At 43.5% G+C, this 22,090-nt stretch overlaps 1 protein-coding gene across 4 annotated transcripts in view; it reads right to left on the bottom strand.

The window, feature by feature from the left end:
- The window catches only part of fggy (FGGY carbohydrate kinase domain containing), a 278,408-nt gene that overhangs the window by 215,051 nt on the left and 41,267 nt on the right, over positions 1–22,090 (bottom strand). For all 4 annotated transcript variants that reach the window (XM_078218494.1, XM_078218493.1, XM_078218491.1 and 1 more), the window contains exon 5: positions 7,906–7,994. In XM_078218494.1, coding sequence (XP_078074620.1) covers positions 7,906–7,994 — 89 coding nt within the window. The remainder of the gene's footprint in view (positions 1–7,905; positions 7,995–22,090) is intronic.

The raw sequence follows: 22,090 nt of genomic DNA, 5'->3' as shown, positions 1-22,090 counted from the left end.
TCTGTCTCGCCTAAAACACTTATACCCCGGAATATTCAGTTGCCAGTCTTGTCCTTCTTTTAACCAAGTTTCCGTCACCGCAACCACATCCAAATTCCGCACAAGCATTAAGGCCCTAAGTTCGTCTGTTTTACCCGTTACACTCCTCGCATTGAAGCAGATGCACTCCAGACCTCCAGGCCCAGTCAGGTCCTCCTCCTCCAGAGTGCTCCTCTTCTTAGCTAGCCTTGCCCTGGCCCCCAACTCGACCCCAGCCTCAGTATTTACTGACCTCCTGTTTTGTTCCCCACCCCCCTGCCACACTAGTTTAAATCCTGCCGAAACACTCTAGCAAAACTCCCAGCCAGGATATTTGCTCCCTTCCAGTTAAGGTGTAACCCATCCTTTCTGTACAGTTGCCATCCTGACTTGAAGATTTCCCAGTTATCTATGAATTTAAAACCCTCCTTCTTGCACCAGTCCTTTAGCCACGCGTTCAACTGTAGAATCTCCCTGTTCCGAGCCTCACTTGCACTCGGCACCGGGAGCAGTCCAGAGATTGCTACCATGGAGGTCTTACTTTTTAGCCTAGCACCCAACTCCCTGAATTTCTCTCGTATGACCCCCCTGCTCTTCCTACCTACATCATTTCCCCCAATGTGTACAATCACATCCGTTTGACTACCTTCCTTTTTAAATATGCTTCCTACCCTCTCGGAGATATCCAGTACCCCGGCACCAGGGAGGCAGACTACCATCCTGGATTCTCGTTCAGTCCCACAGAAGCGCCTGTCCGTGCCTCTAACCATTGCGTCCCCCACAACTATCGCTCTCCTAAACCCCTTCTTTCCCTTCCGGACCCCTGAGCTTGTCTCCGTGGAGGCGATCTGGTCCTCGTGGCTTACCCCTGGAGGGTCATCCCCCTCCACAGAATCCAAAACAAGATATCTATTTTGGAGGGGGACAACCACGTAAGTAAACAAACAGAAATCATCACCAACCAGCCCCCCGCCACCCCCACCAGAAGATTTTAGTAACCCACAGTTAATGCATGAACAGCACACTAACAGTATTTTTTGGGCTTTACTTAAAATCAATACCTAACTGCAATACGACAAGTAAATGTTTAATTCTTTTGGAGGACTCCTGTTGTTCTTGGAACCTGGAAAAGACTTTCACTTAGTGGCTGATGTCACTCTGATATAATTCCACATCAGAATGCCAAAACAGTTTCTCTAAAATTGCAATTCCACATGATTCAATAGATATCCAGAGAATTTGAAGGGAGTCCCTTTGCAATGGTGGCTCTCAATACAATGTGATATAGGACCATTCTCAACAGTATTTAATGGATGGGAAACACGAGGATCAGACTTAGGTTTCGGGTCAATTAGCTGCATTATTTTATTGTTTGGACATTCATTTTTAGTTGTTTTGAATATATGTGGATTTTCCTTCATTCCAAAGGTAAGTGTAACTTCTGCATTAACCACACAATGTCACACAAACACATGTTAATGGGGCAGTTAGCGAGAATGAAGCAACTCCTGGATAGATTAGATGTCAATACTGGAACTTGTTGCAGCAGACATGCTAACCTCACAAGTAGAAAACTAAGAATGTTCACAAAGCTATAATCTCAAGGAGCACACACAGCATCATAATTACAAGAGTGAAACTTGAGCACTTTCCACTGTGATCTGAAAAGTGAAATGAGATTAACACACTGTTTATTGTTAATCACGTCATGTTCCATTTTTTGTAATAGATTTCCTACTACTTTCTCTTTTTGTATTAAGTGGTAGGAATATGATCACCACCACCAGAAATTTCTGTGTCAGTGATTATAATGTTTATTTCTAGGAAATAAAAAGACCAGTACATATAATACAATAATGCCTCCAGTACATATGGACATCATTTTATGCGTTATGTATATCTCCATGCAATGGCTCCAATACTGGCCCTTGCACATCCCAGATTTTAATCACTGCACCAGCTGTTAAGGCTCTAACTTTGGATTTCCCTCCCAAACCTCTCCACATCTCTACCTCGCTTTCCTCTTTTTTTAAAGTTTATTTATTTGTGTCACAAGTAAGCTTAGATTAACACTGCAATGAAGTTACTGTGAAAATCCCCTAGTCGCCTCACTCCAGTGCCTGTTCGGGTACACTGGGGGAGAATTTAGCATGGACAATGCACCTAACCAGCACATCTTTGGGACTGTGGGAGGAAACCCACATAGACACGGGGAGAACATGCAGACTCAGCACAGACACTGACCCAAGCCAGGAATCGAACACGGGTCCCTGGCTCTGTGAGACAGCAGTGCTAACCATTGTGCCACCATGGTCTTTTAGGATACTCCTTCAAAACTTCTTCTGTGACCAACCCCAAATATCTCCTTATATGGTTCTGTGTCAAAGTATGTTTGGTAAATCACCTGTGAAACACCTTGGATGCTTAACTATTTTAGGGTTCTGATATAAATGCAAGTTGTTACTCGAGAGAGAAAGAACTTGCATTTATATAGTTCATTCCATAATTTCAGTGTATTCTCCAGCACTTTATTGCCAATTCTTTCAAACAATACTCTATATAGTACTTGTGTGGAAAAGCTGAAGCCGCACTATTCCAGCTGCGTTGCGCCTGGCACAGATCGTGCTAATCCGGGAAATTCGCGTGCGGGCCCAAAGACAGGTTTTGCACCTGGTGCCAAATGGTGTGCAATCTTCCCGGCCCATGTCTGTTGGCATAAACCAGGCTGATTAGCATGAGATTGACTTGATGTCAATCTCACTCACGTGTTTGGCACACAATCATCCCCCCTCCTGGAATGTTCCCATTGATGATGATTGAAAGCCTGATGATTGGTGGACAGGACACCGTACGCTGACAGGAAGCGTTTATGATGGGGAGTGCCGGAGGAATTTGAGGACGATGCTGAGGGTTCTGGAAGGCGGCGGGGTTACAGGGAGTGGATTTATGTGGACAGACGGGATTGCTGCTAGGATGTGTCAGATGGACACTCACCCTTGCAGTTTGAACAAAGGCATTCACTTTCTTGCAGCAATGGACAGGAGTCCTCAATGTCAGGCCGCTGGCACTGACTGCCGCAGCCACCGTTTCCCAGGCCGCATTTCCTTCCCTGCTTCTGGGTTGTCTACCCACTCGGGGGTACAGGGTGGCCTAGCTCTCCTCCACTGCATCCAGAAGCTTTCCTAGATCAGCCTCCATGAAGCGTGGTGCTGCTCTCTGCGCTGCCATCCTCCTGGCTTGACTGGCTATGAGTGCAGAGGAAGCGTTTAAATGCAGCTCCCCTTGTTCACAGTGTACAGCTGCGAGCCAGTTTCGGCAGGTCACGCCTGGGGACTCCATAGCGGCGTGTTCACGAGGGGGCTCTTTCAGTGCACTAAGTGTGGGGCCATTGTGATATGATTCACATGGTATCGCACTGGTTTCTTGCCCAAAGTGACACTTAGAATATTTTCTGCTAGATTGCCCCTTAAGTGTCGAACGACTGAGAAAATGCGTATGTTTCAAGCCTAATATTTGGGCGAGTTTGAGTAGGGGGCAGTTCCTAAGCTCGTCGATGAAGCCGGATGCAGACTACTTGGGGCCCCATTGCGAAGGCACAGTGAACTGGGATACATCCTGCCACTCCCCTACCCCCACCCCCCAAAATCATCAGCAGAAATGTAACCCTCCCCTCCACCTTGGCAATATGTGTTGCCAGCATTGGGGAAGTGGGACCCTCCTGATAAGTCCCCCATCACAACAACTCGGTGGCCCACACCCTCCGCAGCCCACCCTTGCACACACCCAACATCTGTAAGCTTCCTTCCCTCTGCTGATCATGCCCCCTGCCAATCAACCCCTTGCCTGCCCTCTACAGACCCCCCCCCCCCACTGCAGAGCTCCCCCCCCCGATCATAGCCCCATCCCCACTCCGGTCCTAATCCCTTGGCATTGCCCCTGGCACAGTTATAGTGGCTGTTGGGCAGTGCCATGGCTCCCAGTGGGTGGTGCCAGGCTGGCATTGGCTGGCCATCATGCCTTCCAACCACTCAGGCATTTAGGAAGAATAGACAGGAAGGAAAAGGTGGTGGGGTAGCTCTGTTAATAAAAGATAATATCAGGGTAGTAGTGAGGGATGACATAGGCTCTAAGGAACAAAACGTGGAATCGTTATGGGTAGAGATAAGGAATAGTAGGGGGAGAAAGACACTAGTAGTCGTGGTCTATAGGTCCCCAAATAATAATGTTGAGGTGGGGAGGGCTATAAACAAGCAAATAATGGATGCGTGCAAAAACGGAACGGCAATAATCATGGGGGACTTCAACCTACATATTGATTGGCTGACTCAAGTTGGAAGGGGTGGGATGGCGGAAGAGTTCTTAGAATGCTGTCGGGATAGTTACCTTGAACAGTATGTTACAGAACCGACGAGGGAACAAGTTATCTTAGATCTGGTAATGTGTAACGAGGTAGGTAGAATTAAGGATGTTCTTGTGAAGGACCCTCTTGGGTCAAGTGATCACAATATGGTCGAATTTCTGATACAAATGGAAGAGGAGAAAGTAGGCTCCCATACCAGTGTCCTCTGTTTGAACAGAGGGAAGTACGATAGGATGAGGGCTGAATTGGCTAAGGTGGAGTGGGAGAGCAGACTGGTAGGTACGACAGCTGAGAAACAGTGGAGGATTTTTAAGGAGATCCTTTTCAGTACTCAGCAACAATATATTCCGGTGATAAAGAAGGATTGTAAGAAAAGGGATAACCAGCTGTGGATAACAAAGGAAATTAAGGAGAGTATTAAATTAAAGACCGATGCGTACAGAGTGGCCAAAAATAGTGGAGAATTGGAAGATTGGGAAAACTTTAAGAAACAACAAAGAACGACTAAGAAAGCGATAAAGAAAGGAAAGATAGGGTATGAAGCTAGGCTAGCTCTAAATATAAAAAATGATAGTAAAAGTTTTTACAAATATATAAAAAGGAATAGAGTGGCAAGAATGAATGTTGGACCCTTGGAGGATGAGAAGGGGGATTTAATAGTGGGAAATGAGGAAAATGGCTGAAACTTTAAATAAGTTTTTTGTGTCGGTCTTCACAGTGGAAGACACAAATAGTTTACCGAATATTAACAATAGTGGGTTGGTAGGAGGAGAGGTACTCAATACAATTAATGTTACCAGGGAGGCAGTGCTTGGTAGACTAACAGGACTGAAGGTGGACAAGTCCCCGGGCCCGGATGGAATGCATCCCAGGGTACTGAAAGAAATGTCAGAGGTAATAGCGGATGCGTTAGTGGTTATTTATCAAAATTCGTTGGATTCTGGGGTAGTGCCGGTGGATTGGAAAACGGCTAATGTTACACCGCTGTTTAAAAAAGGAAATAGACAAAAGGCGGATAACTACAGGCTGGTTAGCTTAACGTCTGTAGTTGGGAAAATGCTGGAATCCATCATTAAAGAAAAAATAGCAGGCCATCTGGATAAGAATGGTTCGATTAAGCAGACGCAGCATGGATTCATGGGGGGAAAGTCGTGCTTGACGAACTTGTTGGATTTTTATGAAGATGTGACTAGTGCGGTTGATGGAGGGGAACCGGTGGATGCGGTGTTTTTGGATTTCCAAAAGGCGTTTGATAAGGTGCCTCACAAAAGGTTGCTGAAGAAGATTGGGTCACACGGAGTTGGGGATAGGGTGTTAGCGTGGATTGAGGATTGGCTATCCAACAGGAAGCAGAGAGTCGGAATAAATGGGTGCTTTTCTGGTTGGCAGATGGTAACTAGTGGTGTGCCGCAGGGATCGGTACTGGGGCCTCAACTATTTACCATTTATATAGACGATCTGGAGGAGGGGACTGAGTGTAGGGTAACAAAGTTTGCAGATGACACAAAGATAAGTGGAAAAGTGAATCATGTGGAGGGCGTAGAAGGTCTGCAGAGAGATTTGGACAGGCTGAGTGAGTGGGCAAGGATCTGGCAGATGGAGTATAACGTTGACAAATGCGAAGTTATTCACTTTGGAGGAAATAATAGCAAATTGGATTATTATCTAAATGGAAAAAAATTACAACATGCTACTGTGCAAAGGGACCTGGGGGTCCTTGTGCATGAGACGCAAAAACCCAGTCTGTAGGTGCAACAGGTGATCAAGAAGGCAAATGGGATGTTGACCTATATCGCAAGGGGGAATAGAATATAAAAGCAGAGATGTCTTGCTGCATCTGTACAGGACATTGGTGACGCCGCAGCTGGAATACTGTGTGCAGTATTGGTCCCCTTATTTGCGGAAGGATAGATTGGCCTTGGAGGGAGTGCAGAGAAGGTTCACCAGGTTGATACCAGAGATGAGGGGTGTTGATTATGAGGAGAGACTGAGCAGATTGGGTTTGTACTCGTTGGAATTTAGAAGGCTGAGGGGGGATCTTATAGAGACCTAAAAGATAATGAAGGGGCTGGATAGGGTAGAGGTGGAGAGATTCTTTCCACTTAGAAAGGAAGCTAGAACTAGAGGACACATCCTCAAAATAAAGGGGGGTCAGTTTAGGACAGAGTTGAGGAGGAACTCCTTCTCTCAGAGGGTGGTGAATCTCTGGAATTCTCTGCCCACTGAAGTGGTGGGAGGCTACCTCGTTGAATATGTTTAAATCACGGATAGATGGATTCCTGATCGGTAAGGGAATTAGGGGTTATAGGGATCAGGCGGGTAAGTGGAACTGATCCACTTCAGGTCAGCCATGATCTTATTGAATGGCGGGGCAGGCTCGAGGGGCTAGATGGCCTACTCCTGCTCCTATTTCTTATGTTCTTATGTAGGGTCTTCAGTGGTCTCTGATCCTCCCCCCCCCCCCCACCTCCCCACCATGGCCATGATATCTGGTCCCTGTTGGTGGGGACCAGCTGTGATTCTCACCAGCGTGAGGTGTGACCGGCAAGACAGTATGTTTCAGCGAGGCTGTAAATGGTCATGCCAAATGCGTTCATGTCATGCTTTTGACATTAATAAGCTAACTGGCTTCGAAGCCGATCCCACCGGCAAAACAGTGCCAGTCACATTGCGTGTGGTGTGAAAACGGGTATGAACTCGATTTTCCAGTTTGCACGTAACCTTAGCACTTCGCCCCACCGATCAACAGGCGAAAAGAAGTCATAAGATCGTGCTCTTAGCCATTTTTGGGAAACTTCTGTCTTGTACATCTAAAAATCACTTATTCCACTTTTGTTCAAACTGACAATAGTCTTTTGTGCCAGTTACTATTTAGTTTTCTCAAAAGGTAACAATACATATGGTGACAACTATCGCTTGCACTCATCGTCCCATCAATAAACCGCTTCATCGTGGGTCTGTGCACAAAGCTAACAGAAACATGTTCACTCCTTGAGATCATTTTCTTGAAATAGAAAACTGCATGTGCCTCTCATATTTCGCATTAAACCACTATTTTACTAAGAGTGCAGACATACTGAGTCACGCCAGGCAGTGGAAATGGGGAGTTAACAAATGTCAGCCAAGAGAACAGCAACTCTCTTTCATATTATGTGTCCAACTCACAATATCACCTGCAAACTCTGCCCCTATCCCTCACCCCATGAGAGAATTTATGAAGACTGTCTCATCAAACAGTCTTTACTTTGTCAAATTTAGTCACATTGTTCAGGATTAGTATATCCTCTTAAACTCCAAGATGATCTCATCTTTTGGCTCAATATCAGAAGGTCCAAATGGAAGTTTGCCAAAACTGGATCCACAACACCCCCCCCCCCCCGCTCCCCCCACAATCACCCACTGCCTAGCCCACCCCCTCCCCCTATCCCCACAAGCATTTTGACATGGTTTACTTCTCCCAGTAGACTCCCACTGCAGTAATGAACAGTCCTTATTGCAGCAATACCAGACTTTATGTAAATAAATACCTTGTAGTTGCACCTGTGGCTTTCCAAGACAGAAAATCGGAGAGATCAAAGAAATGCCCAGCTTTTTCCCAGCAAATGCTTCGCAGTTTCTGGCAAATTCAAATAAACACAGTTAAGAATTCCAAAAACAAGCAAATATCCTTTTCATGTGGTATTTACAATATATTTTGTTCCTTTGGTTGAAGTGTCACTGTAATTTAAACTTAATTGTAAATTGTCATGCTGCAAAACATTGAAAACACATTTATCACAGTTTTTTTAAAGGTACTTCTCAGGAATCTTCTTTTAAAGCTGCGGTTATCTGCTCACACAATAGTTCACAAATAAAAATCTAAAATGTGAAGCCAATACATCACAATTCATATCTTAAAAAAATAGTTTTCATTTTCAAAAGATGGCATGGTTTAAAAAAGAGAATTTAATGATAATGTTAAAAGTGAACGATGTTTCTGAACGTTTATCTGCAAGGTTCTCATTTTCCCGGTGATGTTATTCCAGACGCATAAGCGATCAAGTGAGTGAAAATCACGATGGGGACTGAGGTGCCCTGGAATTCCCATGATCAATCCTGAGTGGAAACAACTCAACAGGAGAATTGTCTTTTGTTTTAATCATTCATGGGAGGTGGGCATCAACGGCTAGAGCAACCCTAATTGCCCGCTCTCTGCTAGAGTGTCCCAGTGTCATGCATAATTCCCGGGTTAAGACAATTGTGGACCTGTTTTCAACCTCTATCGATAATACCCCATCCATACACTGCGGCTGAGATGGCCATAAAAGAAAATTTAATGACTAACACCCAACCTGCCTCCGAACCAGCACTTTGGAGATGAAAATGCACAACATGATACATTTTCCCACAGTTTAACATTCAGTGATATGACACAATGCTCCAACAACATAATGTGAAATAATACAAACAACATAAACATCTCTTCATCAGAAACTAAAATTAAAAAGAGTAACAAGGGAGAGAGTAGGGCGTCTTTAGGATCAACAAGGTCATCTATGTGCGGATCCACAAGAGATGGGCGAGATCCTAAATGAATATTTCTCATCAGTATTTACTGTTGAGAAAGGCATGGATGTTAGGGAACTTGGGGAAATAAACAGTGATGTCTTGAGGACTATACATTTTACAGAGAAAGAGGTGCTGGAAGTCTTAAAGTGCATCAAGGTAGATAAATCCTCGGGACCTGATGAAGTGTATCCCAGGACATTGTGGGAGGCTAGGGAAGAAATTGCGGGTCCCCAGCAGAGATATTTGAATCATCGACAGCCACAGGTGAGGTACCTGAAGATTGGAGGGTGGCAAATGTTGTGCCTTTGTTTAAGAAGGCTGCAGGGAAAAGCCTGGGAACTACAGGCCAGTGAGCCTAACATCTGTAATGGGTAAGTTGTTAGAAGGTACTCTGAGAGACAGGATCTACAGGCATTTAGAGAGGCAATGACTGACTAGGGACAGTCAGCATGGTTTTGTGAGTGGAAAATCATGTCTCATGAATTTGTTTGGGTTTTTGAAGAAGTAACCAAGACAGTTGATGTTGTCCATATGGACGTAAGCAAGGCCATTGACAAGGTACCACATGGTAGGTTGCTGCATCAGGTTAAATTTCGCGGGATCCAGGGTGAGGTAGCCAATTGGATAAAAAATTGGCTTCATGACAGAAGACAGAGGGTGGTTGTAGAGAATTGTTTTTCAAACTGGAGGCCTGTGACCAGCGGTGTGCCTCAGGGATCGGTGCTGGGTCCACTGTTATTTGTCATTTAAATTAATGATTTGGATGAGAATTTAGGAGGCATGGTTAGTAAGTTTGCAGATGACACCAAGACTGGTGGCATAGTGGACAGTGAAGAAGGTTATCTAGGATTGCAACGGGATCTTGATCAATTGGGCCAGTGGGCTGATGAATTACAGATGGAGTTTAATTTAGATAAATGTGAGATGATGCATTTTGGTAGATCAAACCAGGGCAGGACTTACTCAGTTAATGATAGGGCATTGGGAAGAATTATAGAATAAAGAGATCTAGGGGTACAGGTTCAATGTCCTTGAAAGTGGAATCACAGGTGGACAGAGTGGTGAAGAAGGCATTCGGCATGCTTGGTTTCATTGGTCAGAACATTGAATACAGGAGCTGGGATATCTTGTTGAAGTTGTACAATACATTAGTAGGGCCACACTTGGAGTACTGTGTACAGTTCTGGTCACCCTATTATAGAAAGGATATTATTAAACTAGAAAAAGTGCAGAAAAGATTCACTAGGATGCTACCGGGACTTGATGGTTTGAGTTGTAAGGAGAGGCTGGATAGACTGGGACTTTTTTCGCTGGAGTGTAGGAGGCTTAGGGGTGATCTTATACTGAGGGGCATAGATCAGCTAGATAGTCAACATCTTTTCCCAAAGGTAGAGGAGTCTAAAACTAGAGGGTATCGGTTTAAGGTGAGAGGGGAGAAATACAAAAGGGTCCAGATGGGACAATTTTTCACACAGAGGGTGGAGTGTCTGGAACAAGCTGCCAGAGATAGTAGTAGAAGTGGGTACAATTTTGTCTTTTAAAAAGCATTTAGACAGTTAGATGGGTAAGATGTGTATGGAGGGATATGGGCCAAACATGGGCAATTGGGACTGCCTTAGTTGTTAAAAAAAAAGTGTGACATGGACAAGTTGGGCTGAAGGGCCTGTTTCCATGCTGCAAACCTCTATGAATCCAATGATGAGAATGGTTTCTCAGTTCCATTTTTACTGTTTCAATGTCCAAAAGTGTAACATTCCAGTTATCACTTCACAATCAGCAAGTGGGAACTTCAACTTTTTTTTTTACCTGCAATGCAATGGTGGTGTCATTGTTTTGCACATCTAAGAGGAAATGATAGAATCTTACAGTGCAGAAGGAGGTCATTCAGCCCATCAAGTCTGCACCAACCACAATCCCACCCAGGTCCTATCCCTATAAAGCCAAGGATTTACCATAGCTGATTTGATTTATTGCCATTTATATTAGTATTCAGTGAAAAGTATTGTTTGGAACATAGAAAAAATACAGCACAAACAGGCCCTTCGGCCCACAAGTTGCGCTGGTCATGTCCCTACCTACCTAGGCTTATATATAGGCTTACCTATAACCCTCAATCCTATTAAGTCCCATGTACTCATCCCAAGTCTCTTAAAATACCCTATCGAGTTTGCCTCCACCACCACTAACGGCAGCCGATTCCACTCACCCACCACCCTCTGAGTGAAAAACTTACATCTGACATCTCCTCTGTTTCTTGCGAGCTATACAGACAAAGCATACTGTACATAGAGAAGGAAAGGAGAGAGTGCAGAATGTAGTGTTACAGCCAGAGCTAAGGTGTAGAGAAAGATCAACTTAATATATAGTAGATCTATTCAAAAGTCTGATGGCAGCAGGGAAGAAGCTGTTCTTAAGTTGGTTGGCACGTGACCCCAGACTTTTGTATCTTTTTCCCGACGAAGGAAGGTAGAAGAGCATGTCCAGGGTGCGTGGGGTTCTTGATAATGCTGGCTGCTTTTCCGAGGCAGTGGGAAGTGTGGACCGAATCGATGGATGGGAGGCTAGTTTGCATGATGGGCTGGGCTTCGTTCACAATCCTTTATAGATTCTTGCAGGACAGAGCAGGAGGCATACCAAGCTGTGATTCAACCAGAAAGCATGCTGGTGAAAGCATGGTGCATCTGTAAAGATTGGTGAGAGTCGTAACGGACATGCCATATTTCCTGAGCCTGCTGAGAAAGTAGAGGCGTTGGTGGCTTTCTTAACTATAGCGTCGGCTTGGAGGGACCAGGACAGGTTGTTGGTGATCTGTACACCTAGAAACGTTAAGCTCTCGACCATTTCCACTTTATCCCATTGATGTAGACAGGTGCATGTCCTCCTCTACGCTTCCTGAAGTCGATGACAATCTCCTTCGTTTTGCTGACATTGAGGGAGAAATTATTGTCTTCGCATCAGTTCACCAGATTAGCAAGTCCCCCTGACACAAAGGGGCAATTTAGCATGGCCAATCAACCTAACCTGCACATCTTTCGGACTATGGGAGGAAACCAGAGTACCCGGTAAAAACACACACAGACACGGGGAGAACGTGCAAACTCCACACAAGCAGTCACCCAAGGCCGGAATTGAACTCAGGTCCTTGATGCTATGTGGCAGCAACTAACCACTGTACACCGTGCTGCCCTGAAAGAAAATAATGGTTGAAAGTAAAAAAAACCCAGATATTTCACCGAGAAGAAACTTGAAATCTAATTATTTCAAAACAAAACGTAATTTTAATAAACGCATTGACAGAAGTATTATTTAAAGAGATTATCAGCTGCTTTCAGGTTAGTTTCTGATTAATATCTAGTTGCTGTTGCAGTAATCATATAAGTATTCTATGGTTTCCAGATTTGCTGAAGTGCACAGGGAGTGATATGGCACATGCTGACTTCAATATTTCTGTACAATCCATTTGCTTCCAGTCATGATTAAAATACTTCATATCAACCCTGGCCTATGATATGACATGATGTGGAGATGCCGGCGTTGGACTGGGGTAAACACAGTAAGAAGTTTAACAACACCAGGTTAAAGTCCAACAGGTTTATTTGGTAGCAAAAGCCACACAAGCTTTCGAGGCTCTAAGCTTAGAGCCTCGAAAGCTTGTGTGGCTTTTGCTACCAAATAAACCTGTTGGACTTTAACCTGGTGTTGTTAAACTTCTTACTCTATGATATGACAGGCAGAAATGAGTGGAGAGTACACAGAGCAGAAAAAACTGCTGGAAGAGGGGGGAGAATGTTGAAGGGTTGAAAGGGAAAAGGAGAAGGCCATGTCTGCCCTGAGGGTTCAGGGAGCAGTTCGCTTATTTGAACATCAGCAAGTGCGTCAGACATCTCCAGTTCAACAAGGAGGTCATAACTGAAATGCATCACATGCTACAGCCATAACTGCAGTCACAAAGCAGGATGAGGACACCATTGCCAGTGAATGTGCATCCGACTCCTTCCAGGTGATATTTTCACACATTTCTAGTTTACCTTTGATTGCTGCATAAGGAAGATCACTAAGGCCCTGAGTTCCAAGAGAGCTGAGTTTCATGCTCTTTTGCCAGAGAGACGAAAGTGGAACAAATATACAGCTTTGAAAGGGATCAGGGGGACTTCACACATATTGCTTTGCACGTCAGCCCTGAGACGTACTGCAACAAAAGAGGTTCCACTCTCTCAACATCAATTTGGTGTGTGACTACATGTAGTGTTCTGTAAGGTTAGATTTTGTTACCCTTACAGCAGTTATGATGCCTTCATTCTGCAGCTGTCTGCTGTACCATCTGCATTTGAACCACCATGCTAAACCAGGGGGTGGTTCATAGGTGACAAGGGATTTCTTTTGATGACAGGACTCCTGGCTTGGGTGCACAATCCACATACACATGGGCAACATTCAAATGACAAAGGCCCATAAGCTGCCATATGAAATGTGAAAGAGCAGACCATTAGGGTCGTTAAACAATACTTCCACTTCCTGGATCATTCTGGAGAAGCATTATTTCCACTCGATGTTTTGCTCATAATCTCTTCCTGATGCAATCAGAATACACCTTGCCTTTAAGAAGGCTGCCTTTACGAAATGCAGGATCGCTTTAAGTGATGCTTGCCTTGCATTAACGTGGATCCCCTGCTGAGGCATGCAGTCACTCAGCAGCATGTTTAGCACTGGGTTGCATGCCAATATCATTGTAATTGGTAGGGAGCACGAAGTGTACATGCTACCAACTCTGAATGGGTGTAAATTAATCACACATTGCAATCACCACGCCCATTTGTTCTTTTGGGTGGGAAGTGGCAATCACATTTTTAGCTCCATCCTTCTGATGTTAGGAGAAAAATGAAAAGCCCGTGTTCTAGTTTATATCACTGTGTCTCCCAGCCCATCTTTCCTGCCGAAAAATCACGTTAATTCATTTGGAGGTCGCACTAGGGTTAGACAGACAAGTTTTTGTTTATGTCCAATGAACGTACCGCAGGCTAAAATGAAAAAAAAAATCAAAGAATATGATGCCAATGATACAGTGACATTTCGGGGGAATGGCTGGCTAGAACCAGCTGAGGGTGAATGTCAAGTTGTTAAAACCTATACGAAGTTCCTTTAGCTGAACGTATCACATTAGCAAAGATGATTACTGCATAAACTGGCAGGAAGATTACAGTAAAGGTTAGAGGTTAAAATCTTTTAAAAAACATTCCTAAAGATGCAAAAACACAGACAATAATTGCAAACATTGAGTGGCCATCAAATGTGACCATTAAAGTCTTAAGTGATTTAAATCATTTTGCTGACAAATGGTACAATGCCTTTATCATGTGTCCAAGGAAATTAAGTTATAGCAAAACACTGCATGCTTTTCCTTTTTAAGCTGGTGCTTTCAATAGCTACAGGCTTACCTGCTGATAGATTGCTTTCTAAAAAGCGGCACAGTAATGGAATGATCCATCTTGGGAGGGCCAGGATTTGGCAGGAGCAGTTATAAACTGCAGAACCACACTCCCAATCAGTTGATTATATGGGGCAATATTAACAACAACTGTAGAAAGCTGCACAATCCAGAATTTATTTTTCATCCTTCTTTGGGATGTGGGCAGCTCTGGCAATTATTGCCCATCCATTGAGAAGGGGATGGTTCTTGAACTGCTGCAGCCTATGTGCTGAAGGTATTCCTACAATGTTGTTAGGTTGGGATTTTCAGGCTTTTGATCCAGGAGAACAGCAATATATATTCAAGTCAGAATGATACATGACTTGGAGCTGAACTTGAAAATGATGGCATATCCACGCACCTGCTGCCTACATCCTTCTTGTGGTGGAAGTAAAGTTTAATTATTAGTCAGAAGTAAGGCTCACATCAACACTGCAATGAAGTTACTGTGAAATTTGTGAAATTCCCCTAGTCGCCACATTCCAGCGCTTGTTCGGGTCAATGCACCTAACCAGCACGTCTTTCAGATTCTGAGGAAACCGGAGCACCTAGAGGAAACCCACGCAGACACGGGGAGAACGTGCAAACTCCACACAGACAGTGACCCAAGCCGGGAATCGAACCCAGGTCCCTGACGCTGTGAGGCAGCAGTGCTAACCACTGTGCCGCCCACGATCGCAAGTTTGGGGGAATACTGCCGAAGAAGCTTCATTGACTTGCTGTTGTGCATCCTGTAATTAGTACACACTGTGCTCATGGTACACCAGCAGAAGAAGGAATGAATCCAATAGCCTGCTTTCCCTGGATGGTATTTGGCTGCTTCAGTGTTGTTTCAGCTGCATCTATCCAAACAAGTGAAGAATATTCTATTACAGTCCTGAACTGCACGATGTGGCTGATGGAGAAGGTCAGTGGGGGTGGGGAGGCAGTGATGATCAAGAAGTGAGCTACTTGCTGCAGATCAACCAGCTTCTGACCTGCTATAGCAGCTATGACATTTATGTGGCTAATTTGATTGAGTCGTTAAGTTTCTGGCCAATGGTGTCCCCCAACCCCCCAGAATGCTGAAGGCATGGAACTTAGTGATAGTAATGCCACTGAGTGACAAGAGGAGGTGATTAGATTCGTTCATGATCGTGATAGAATTTGCCTGGCACTTGTTGGTGCAAAGGTTACTTGTCACTTATCAGTTCAAGCCTGGATTCAATGAAAACAAACCATATATGCAAATCCTGTTCTCCTTCTGAATCCCATACCTTATTAAATCCTTTTTTCCATCAGTCATCAAATTCCTTTTTGAAAGTAATTATAGGTTCTGCTTCAATAACAGCTTGAGGCTGAGAATTCCACATCTTAACTACCCCCTTAAAAATATACTTCATTCTTCATTCTTTTTGCACTAATCTTAAAATTTGTGACCTCACACTGCCATTTAATCAGCCAATGGAAGTGTTGATATATATTTTGTAAAAATCATAATTCTCAAGACTCTATCACTTGGCCCCTTGTGCCCAATGAAATAATGTATCAACCTCTCACCTTTTTCCATAACTTAAACCATTAATCTCTGGTCGCATCTTAATAAACGTTGGTGGTATCCAAGTGAATCTATGCTGCAACTTAGCCATTTCTATAATTGTGGTCACCCCAAAATTGTAAACAATACTCTAACAGTAACCAAAATACTGTTCAATGCTCACTTAAAATTTTTCTCCAAACTTTCGTTATTGTCTGCCTCCAGACATAATATCAAGGGTTCATTCTTTTTGCAGGCTTGTATGTTAACTATCCTACTATCTTTAATTTTGTTTCTAAATTTTATTGCTAAATCAAAACGAAGTTCCATTTTCCTTTCCTTTCTCACATTTGTTCTCCCTTCGTGGTAAGAATGGCTTCAAAAGGTCAAATGTTCAGCTTAAAAGATCCCAGTTATTTGCCTCTCCCAACGTGTGCACTTGGATGGTAGCACTGATTTTAAACTCAGGGTAGCCATCATGTAGATAGAGTAGGAAGCCCTGGGGCTTAGTGGCCCAGGGAAAGCTGTGGGCATCAGGGAAATAGAGGCTGGCAGCTTATTTTCCTTTTATTTCTAATCCTTCAGTCATATCAGCAAAGGCTCAGAAAACTTTGCATCTGCAAAAAGCATGATTGCTAATGCCCACCGTCTCAATACCAAGCTAAACATGTATTTTATTTCTAGAACTTCCTTAGCCCTTGCAGCCTGTTGAAGAAGACAATTAAGAGGAACACAATCTTCCTGAGGGTGCACCATCATGTGTTCTATTCCCATCAAGCACCAACACAGGCGTTGGCCCTCAATGCAGTGGTGAAATACCCAGCACAAGTGACAGGAAAAGCCCATCATCAGGACAGCACAATATTGAGGACTTCAGGGACCCAGCCAATGAAAAGAAAGCTGCCTGCCTTTCACAAGCAGTTATGTCAAGTATTGGAAAGTCTTCCAAAGAATTTTAGTATTATTTCTGAAGGAATAGAGGAGTCCAATTCAAACATGGGTGGTGTCATCTCATATGTGTGGCCATGAAATCAGCTGGAACAACTGCCCTGGCAGTAGCCAGGGTGTAACTGTCTACAGTAAGGCACACACAGGCTCAAATACCTAAAAGTTGTCAGCCATAAGCATTTCAAGGGCCCTAACATAAGCAACAAAAATCTTCCACCAGCTTTGCTGAAGTCACTCAGGGAAACATTTCTTAGCAGTGGTCGAATTAGGAAACTTTTCTATATGAAAGGTAGCATGGGCTGACACTAATTGAGAAATGAATTGAAGGAAAGTCTTGTGTTGGGAATTCATCATTTTGATTGCATTTGGCAATGTGGTCTGCAGTGTGGTTTTATAGCAGCTTCTTAGTCTACGTGTGTCGTTGATGTAGAAGTTCGCTGAATGGTTTCAATGTTCTCTAATGTAGGATTAAGGGAGGGGTAAAGGATGTAACAAAAACTATCAATGCAAAAGTATTTTTGTAAGTTTTCAGAACAGGTGAATCAAAAGGTCATCCCAACTGCTCTGCAATTAACCCATTTCTTTCATCTCTTGCTGCATGGCATTAAGGTGGCCATTATCTTCTGTCGCTGCCTCACCTTCACCCTGGATTTCATCATCTGAAGAGAACTGCTTCTGCTCCTGTGCCTTCTCCAAATGCAAGTCTCTCTTTATGACAAAGTCCATCACTATGAATCTGCAGGGCATATTGCAAAGAGCTTCCACCTAAACAGGTGTGGCAGGGTTTTGTAGGAATGTGCATAAGGCATCCCTTGTCCCTTAGCAGACATTTTGTCACATTCCTGAAAGGTTTGAATCTCAGGGGGATAACTGAATTTTCAGGATAAAACTTTTCTGGGCACCTTGCACAAATTGAGATGATCTGCTTCTCTGGTTGGAGACTAGTGGATATTAACGAAATGAGTGGCTTTCCTACTCAGAAATGTTGCTGGCTGGTGTTCTGGTGCTCAAATGGCAACATTATGCCCTGGAAATGAGAGAAATAACCACTGCTGCAAATCCATAACTTGTCCACTGTTGAATATTGAGGTCAACGTGCTAAGTGATGTCCTGGTTGGCTCTGGTAAACAGGTGTTCTGAAAGATGCGGATGATGTTCTCTGCATCAGATTTTAGCCACTTTCTCCAGCTAATCTTATAATGAAAAGGTCTGAGAATCTGGTTGCAGCAACAGGTATACTTTATTAAGAAATACAAGAGTTGGATTCTATCTGATCTTCCAATGACGCGTAATAAACATGCAAATCCCATGCAATCATACAACTTCCACCAAGTTGATTCTATGAAGTCAGCTAACTGGATGGAACTTGGGCATCTTGAGGTCGTGCCCCAGGTCCAAGCTACTAGTACTTTGTACTTCTCCCCAAATGCTTGTATTACAGAATATGTAACCATAGCACCAAGTACATTGTTTGAAAAATGGTGGAAGCTGGCTTTGCAGGTCTGTCAGTCACTCAGACTGTACTTCAAGGTTGTTCTGATTCCTCCATTCTCCCTCTGTATTCATGGTAATCTCACTTAACTATTTTTCAATGTGTACATTCCTAAAGTCATACAATTCTCTCAGAGTCTATTATCTATGGGAATACAGTTAATTTCTACACTGCATTGACAATGTGTATTGACAATACACATCTCTTTAACTTGTGTTTAATGCTCCCTCCACCCACATTGTCTGTACCTTTAAGACCTGGCTGGCTGTAGAGATTCGCATTCTAATTAGTATTCTGTAACTTGATTTCTGTGTCTCTGTGCACTGTTTGAGAGCACATTTCCACTCCATCTGATGAAGGAGCAGCGCTCCGAAAGCTTATGGTACTTGCTACCAAATAAACTTGTTGGACTTTAACCTGGTGTTGTGAGACTTCTTACTGTGTTCACCCCAGTCCAACGCCGGCATCTCCACATCATCACTAATACAGTGACATGACCGCATCACCATCTCTCCCTGTTGTAAGTAAGTATGCACTGAATATGTTACACATCTCTTACTGAGCACATGATGCTTTCTGCCAACATCCGGTTATCCCACCAAGGTAGTTTTTCTTTATTATCCCTAAAACTGTATCAGATTGGAAGGAGCAAAGAAGTTATGGACTTTGGTTCATAACCATTATAAAAGTATGTTCCCCTGGTGCTGCCGGGCAGGGTTGGTTAAAGGAAGGAATAATGAAGCCAACAGGAGTACCTCCATTACAAAGACAAATTACTGCGGATGCTGGAATCTGAAACACAAACAGAAGATGCTGGAAAATCTCAGCAGCCATTCCAAGTCAGGATGCCCCGACAGCAGTGTCTTTGTCTGCTCTGACGAAGGGTCATCTTGACTCGAAACATTGGCTCTAATCTTTCTCCTCCTCCTCAGGACTGACACCAGCACAGATTGGAGAACAAACCTGGGACATTCCTGGCCTGCATGACTCAGTACCGTACTGGGAAATACATTTACCCACGCACAACTGGCATTGGCCATTTCTCCCGTGTTTTAATCCCTTAGCTATGTCGACCTTCCACTGCCTGAACTTCATTACTGTAGCTTTTTCTTTACGGTTAGAAGGTTAGAAGGCTCCAGCTGCTCAAAGCAGACGGAAAACAATTCACATTTGGCACTCATTAGCCCAGCAGCTGGCATTATTAGGACCAGATGAGGAAACCAAAACTTATTCTGGATAGGACAGAAAGGAACAAAAAAAACAAATTCTGACTTGCAGCTGACAAACATTTACAAGCAATATGTCAACTTGAAAGGCATGATATACGTTTCTAGTATGGTACCAATTAACTCCAAAGTTTAAACATAAACATGTTATTATATTTTTTAATTATTATATTTTGTTAATTCCCATAAACAGTATTTTTCCAGTCAAGCAATATATTTAACAAAATTAATAGTTTTCATTACATTTGTGAATACAATTTGAACAAGGTGTTTCTGAAGGCTATATTTATCTGAATAAATTGTGGGAATTAAAGTAAAATATGACATGTCTCACGTGAAGCTTGCAAGTGAAAAGGAATTTCAAAAGGAGTAACAGTTATTTTCTGGGTCTACTTTTGCAAAATGACTTGTAATACCTTGTCGAGTGATATTATGAAAAGCAGTAGACATAGTCAGTAGTGCGGTGGAACACACAGTCGATAAGGCATTGCATTATTGAACTTCGCAAGAATGTACAAATCAGAACAACAAATAGCAAAACTTGTTTCTACTTGAGTAATGTTTCTGAATATACTACTCTCACAAGATATCTTGCTGGCAGGTACATCCAGTGTTGTAGTGTTTATACAGAAATTAAAATAAATGTAATGACATGTCTTTTTAAATGATTCAACCAGTTATCAATAATTAATTAACATGCTTCACTGGTTTACTAATTTTGAGCATTTCTTACTTTAAACAGAAATCGGAGATTTAATTGGAGAGAATGGTATGGGCAGAATATTGAACCCAACAATGTAAGGAAGCTGAACTAACATGCATAGGCAAAGCTCTTGTATTGCTTTTTTATCCCTCTTCTTCTCCCTTCCTTTCCTATTCTCTCCCATTTCACTTTTCTGGAGCATTGATTTTAGCAGTATTTATGCCAGTGTGATGGCAGGAAATTATTATATTCAGTCACTCCTCTAAGCCAAGATCCTTGATCATAGCATCAACTTTGACAACTTGAACAAAAAGAACAATCTCGGTTATATATTAACTGAAAGCACAGATAAAATATTGCAGCAGCAAAAGTTACTCAAAGAACTCAGTGCTGCATGTGGCATGATGGCACAGTGGTTAGCAATGTTACTTCACAGAGCCAGGGACCTGGGTTTGATTCCGGCCTGGGTGACTGTGGGGAGTTTGCATGTTCTCCCCATGTCAGCATGGGTTTCCTTCACAGTCCAAAGGTTGGGTGGATTGGCCATGTTAAATTGCCCCTTAAGTGTCCAGGGATGTTGATTAGCCATGGTAAATGCATGGGGTTATGGGGATGGGGTGGGGTTTGGGCCTGGGTAGGACATTTCTTCGGAGAGTCGGTGCGTACTCAGTGGGCCAAATGGCCTCCTTCTGCACTGTAAGGATCCTACGATGGAGGTTAATTAAGGATATTGAATAAACTGAAACCCTTTATGACAGTATACCTGACAATGCATGAAACATCAACTGTCCAAATCCTTCAGGAAGCGTTACTAAGATTACTGAGCCAATGGAACAACCAGCCACAACAATGGAGGAAAGAGTATCTCTTTGAAACCCTCTCCTCAACTACAGAAAATGTACTAATTTGAATCCGAGCTGAGTTCATGAAAATCATTTTAGTCATTAGAGCACTTAAACTGCCCTGTTTGAACTCCCTTCTTGCAGGATTTTGTGGAGGCAATGTTGATGATATCGCTCTAGGGATTTGAGGTGTCTGCCGTACATTGTCTATGTTTCTGACACCTACAGGACAGCAGTGACCACAGCCGCACCGTAGACCATGAGCTTAGTGCTGGATTTCAGGTCTTGGTCTTTGAATACTCTGTCCCTCAGGTGTCCGCAGACTGCACTGGCACACTGACGTCAATGTTGGATTTCACTGTCAATGTCTGCCCTTACTGAGAGGAGGCTCTCGAGATATGGGAAATGATCAAGGTTGTCCAGGGGCTCACCACGGGTCTTGATGATCAGTTTTGTGTGGCAGGAGTGGGCTGGTAGAGAATCTTTGTTTTGCGGATGTTTAGTCTGAGGCCAATTCTCTCTATGCCTCGGTGAATGCATTGATGCTGGTTTGTAGCTCAGCCTCTGAGTGTGCACACACACAGGTGTTGTCTGTGTACTGCAACTCAATGACATAAGTTGGATGGTCTTGGTTCTGACCTAGAGGTGTTGGAGCTTGAACAGTTTCTCGCTTGTCCGGTAGGTTAGCTCCTCTCCAGCGGGGAATTTCAGGATGATGGGAAGGACTGTTGCTGAGAGGATGATAAAGAGCGTTGGTGCGATGACGCAGCCCTGTTTGACCCCAGTTTTCACTCGTGTTGGGTCTGTGGTGGTTCCGTTGGTGAGGTTCACTGCTTACTTGCCATCATGGAGCAGGTGAAGAATGGTGACAAATTTCAATGGGAAGCCAAATTTGAGGAGGATGTTCCATAATTCCTCACAGTTGATAAGAGTCGAAGGCCTTTTGAGAGGTTTGATGCTGCTCCCAGCA

Source organism: Mustelus asterias, chromosome 8 (genome assembly GCF_964213995.1).
Source record: "Mustelus asterias chromosome 8, sMusAst1.hap1.1, whole genome shotgun sequence".
In the NCBI taxonomy this organism is placed as follows: Eukaryota; Metazoa; Chordata; class Chondrichthyes; order Carcharhiniformes; family Triakidae; genus Mustelus; species Mustelus asterias.
The sequence above is the reverse complement of the archived record's forward strand: the minus strand, read 5'-3'. Positions and strand labels throughout refer to the sequence as shown.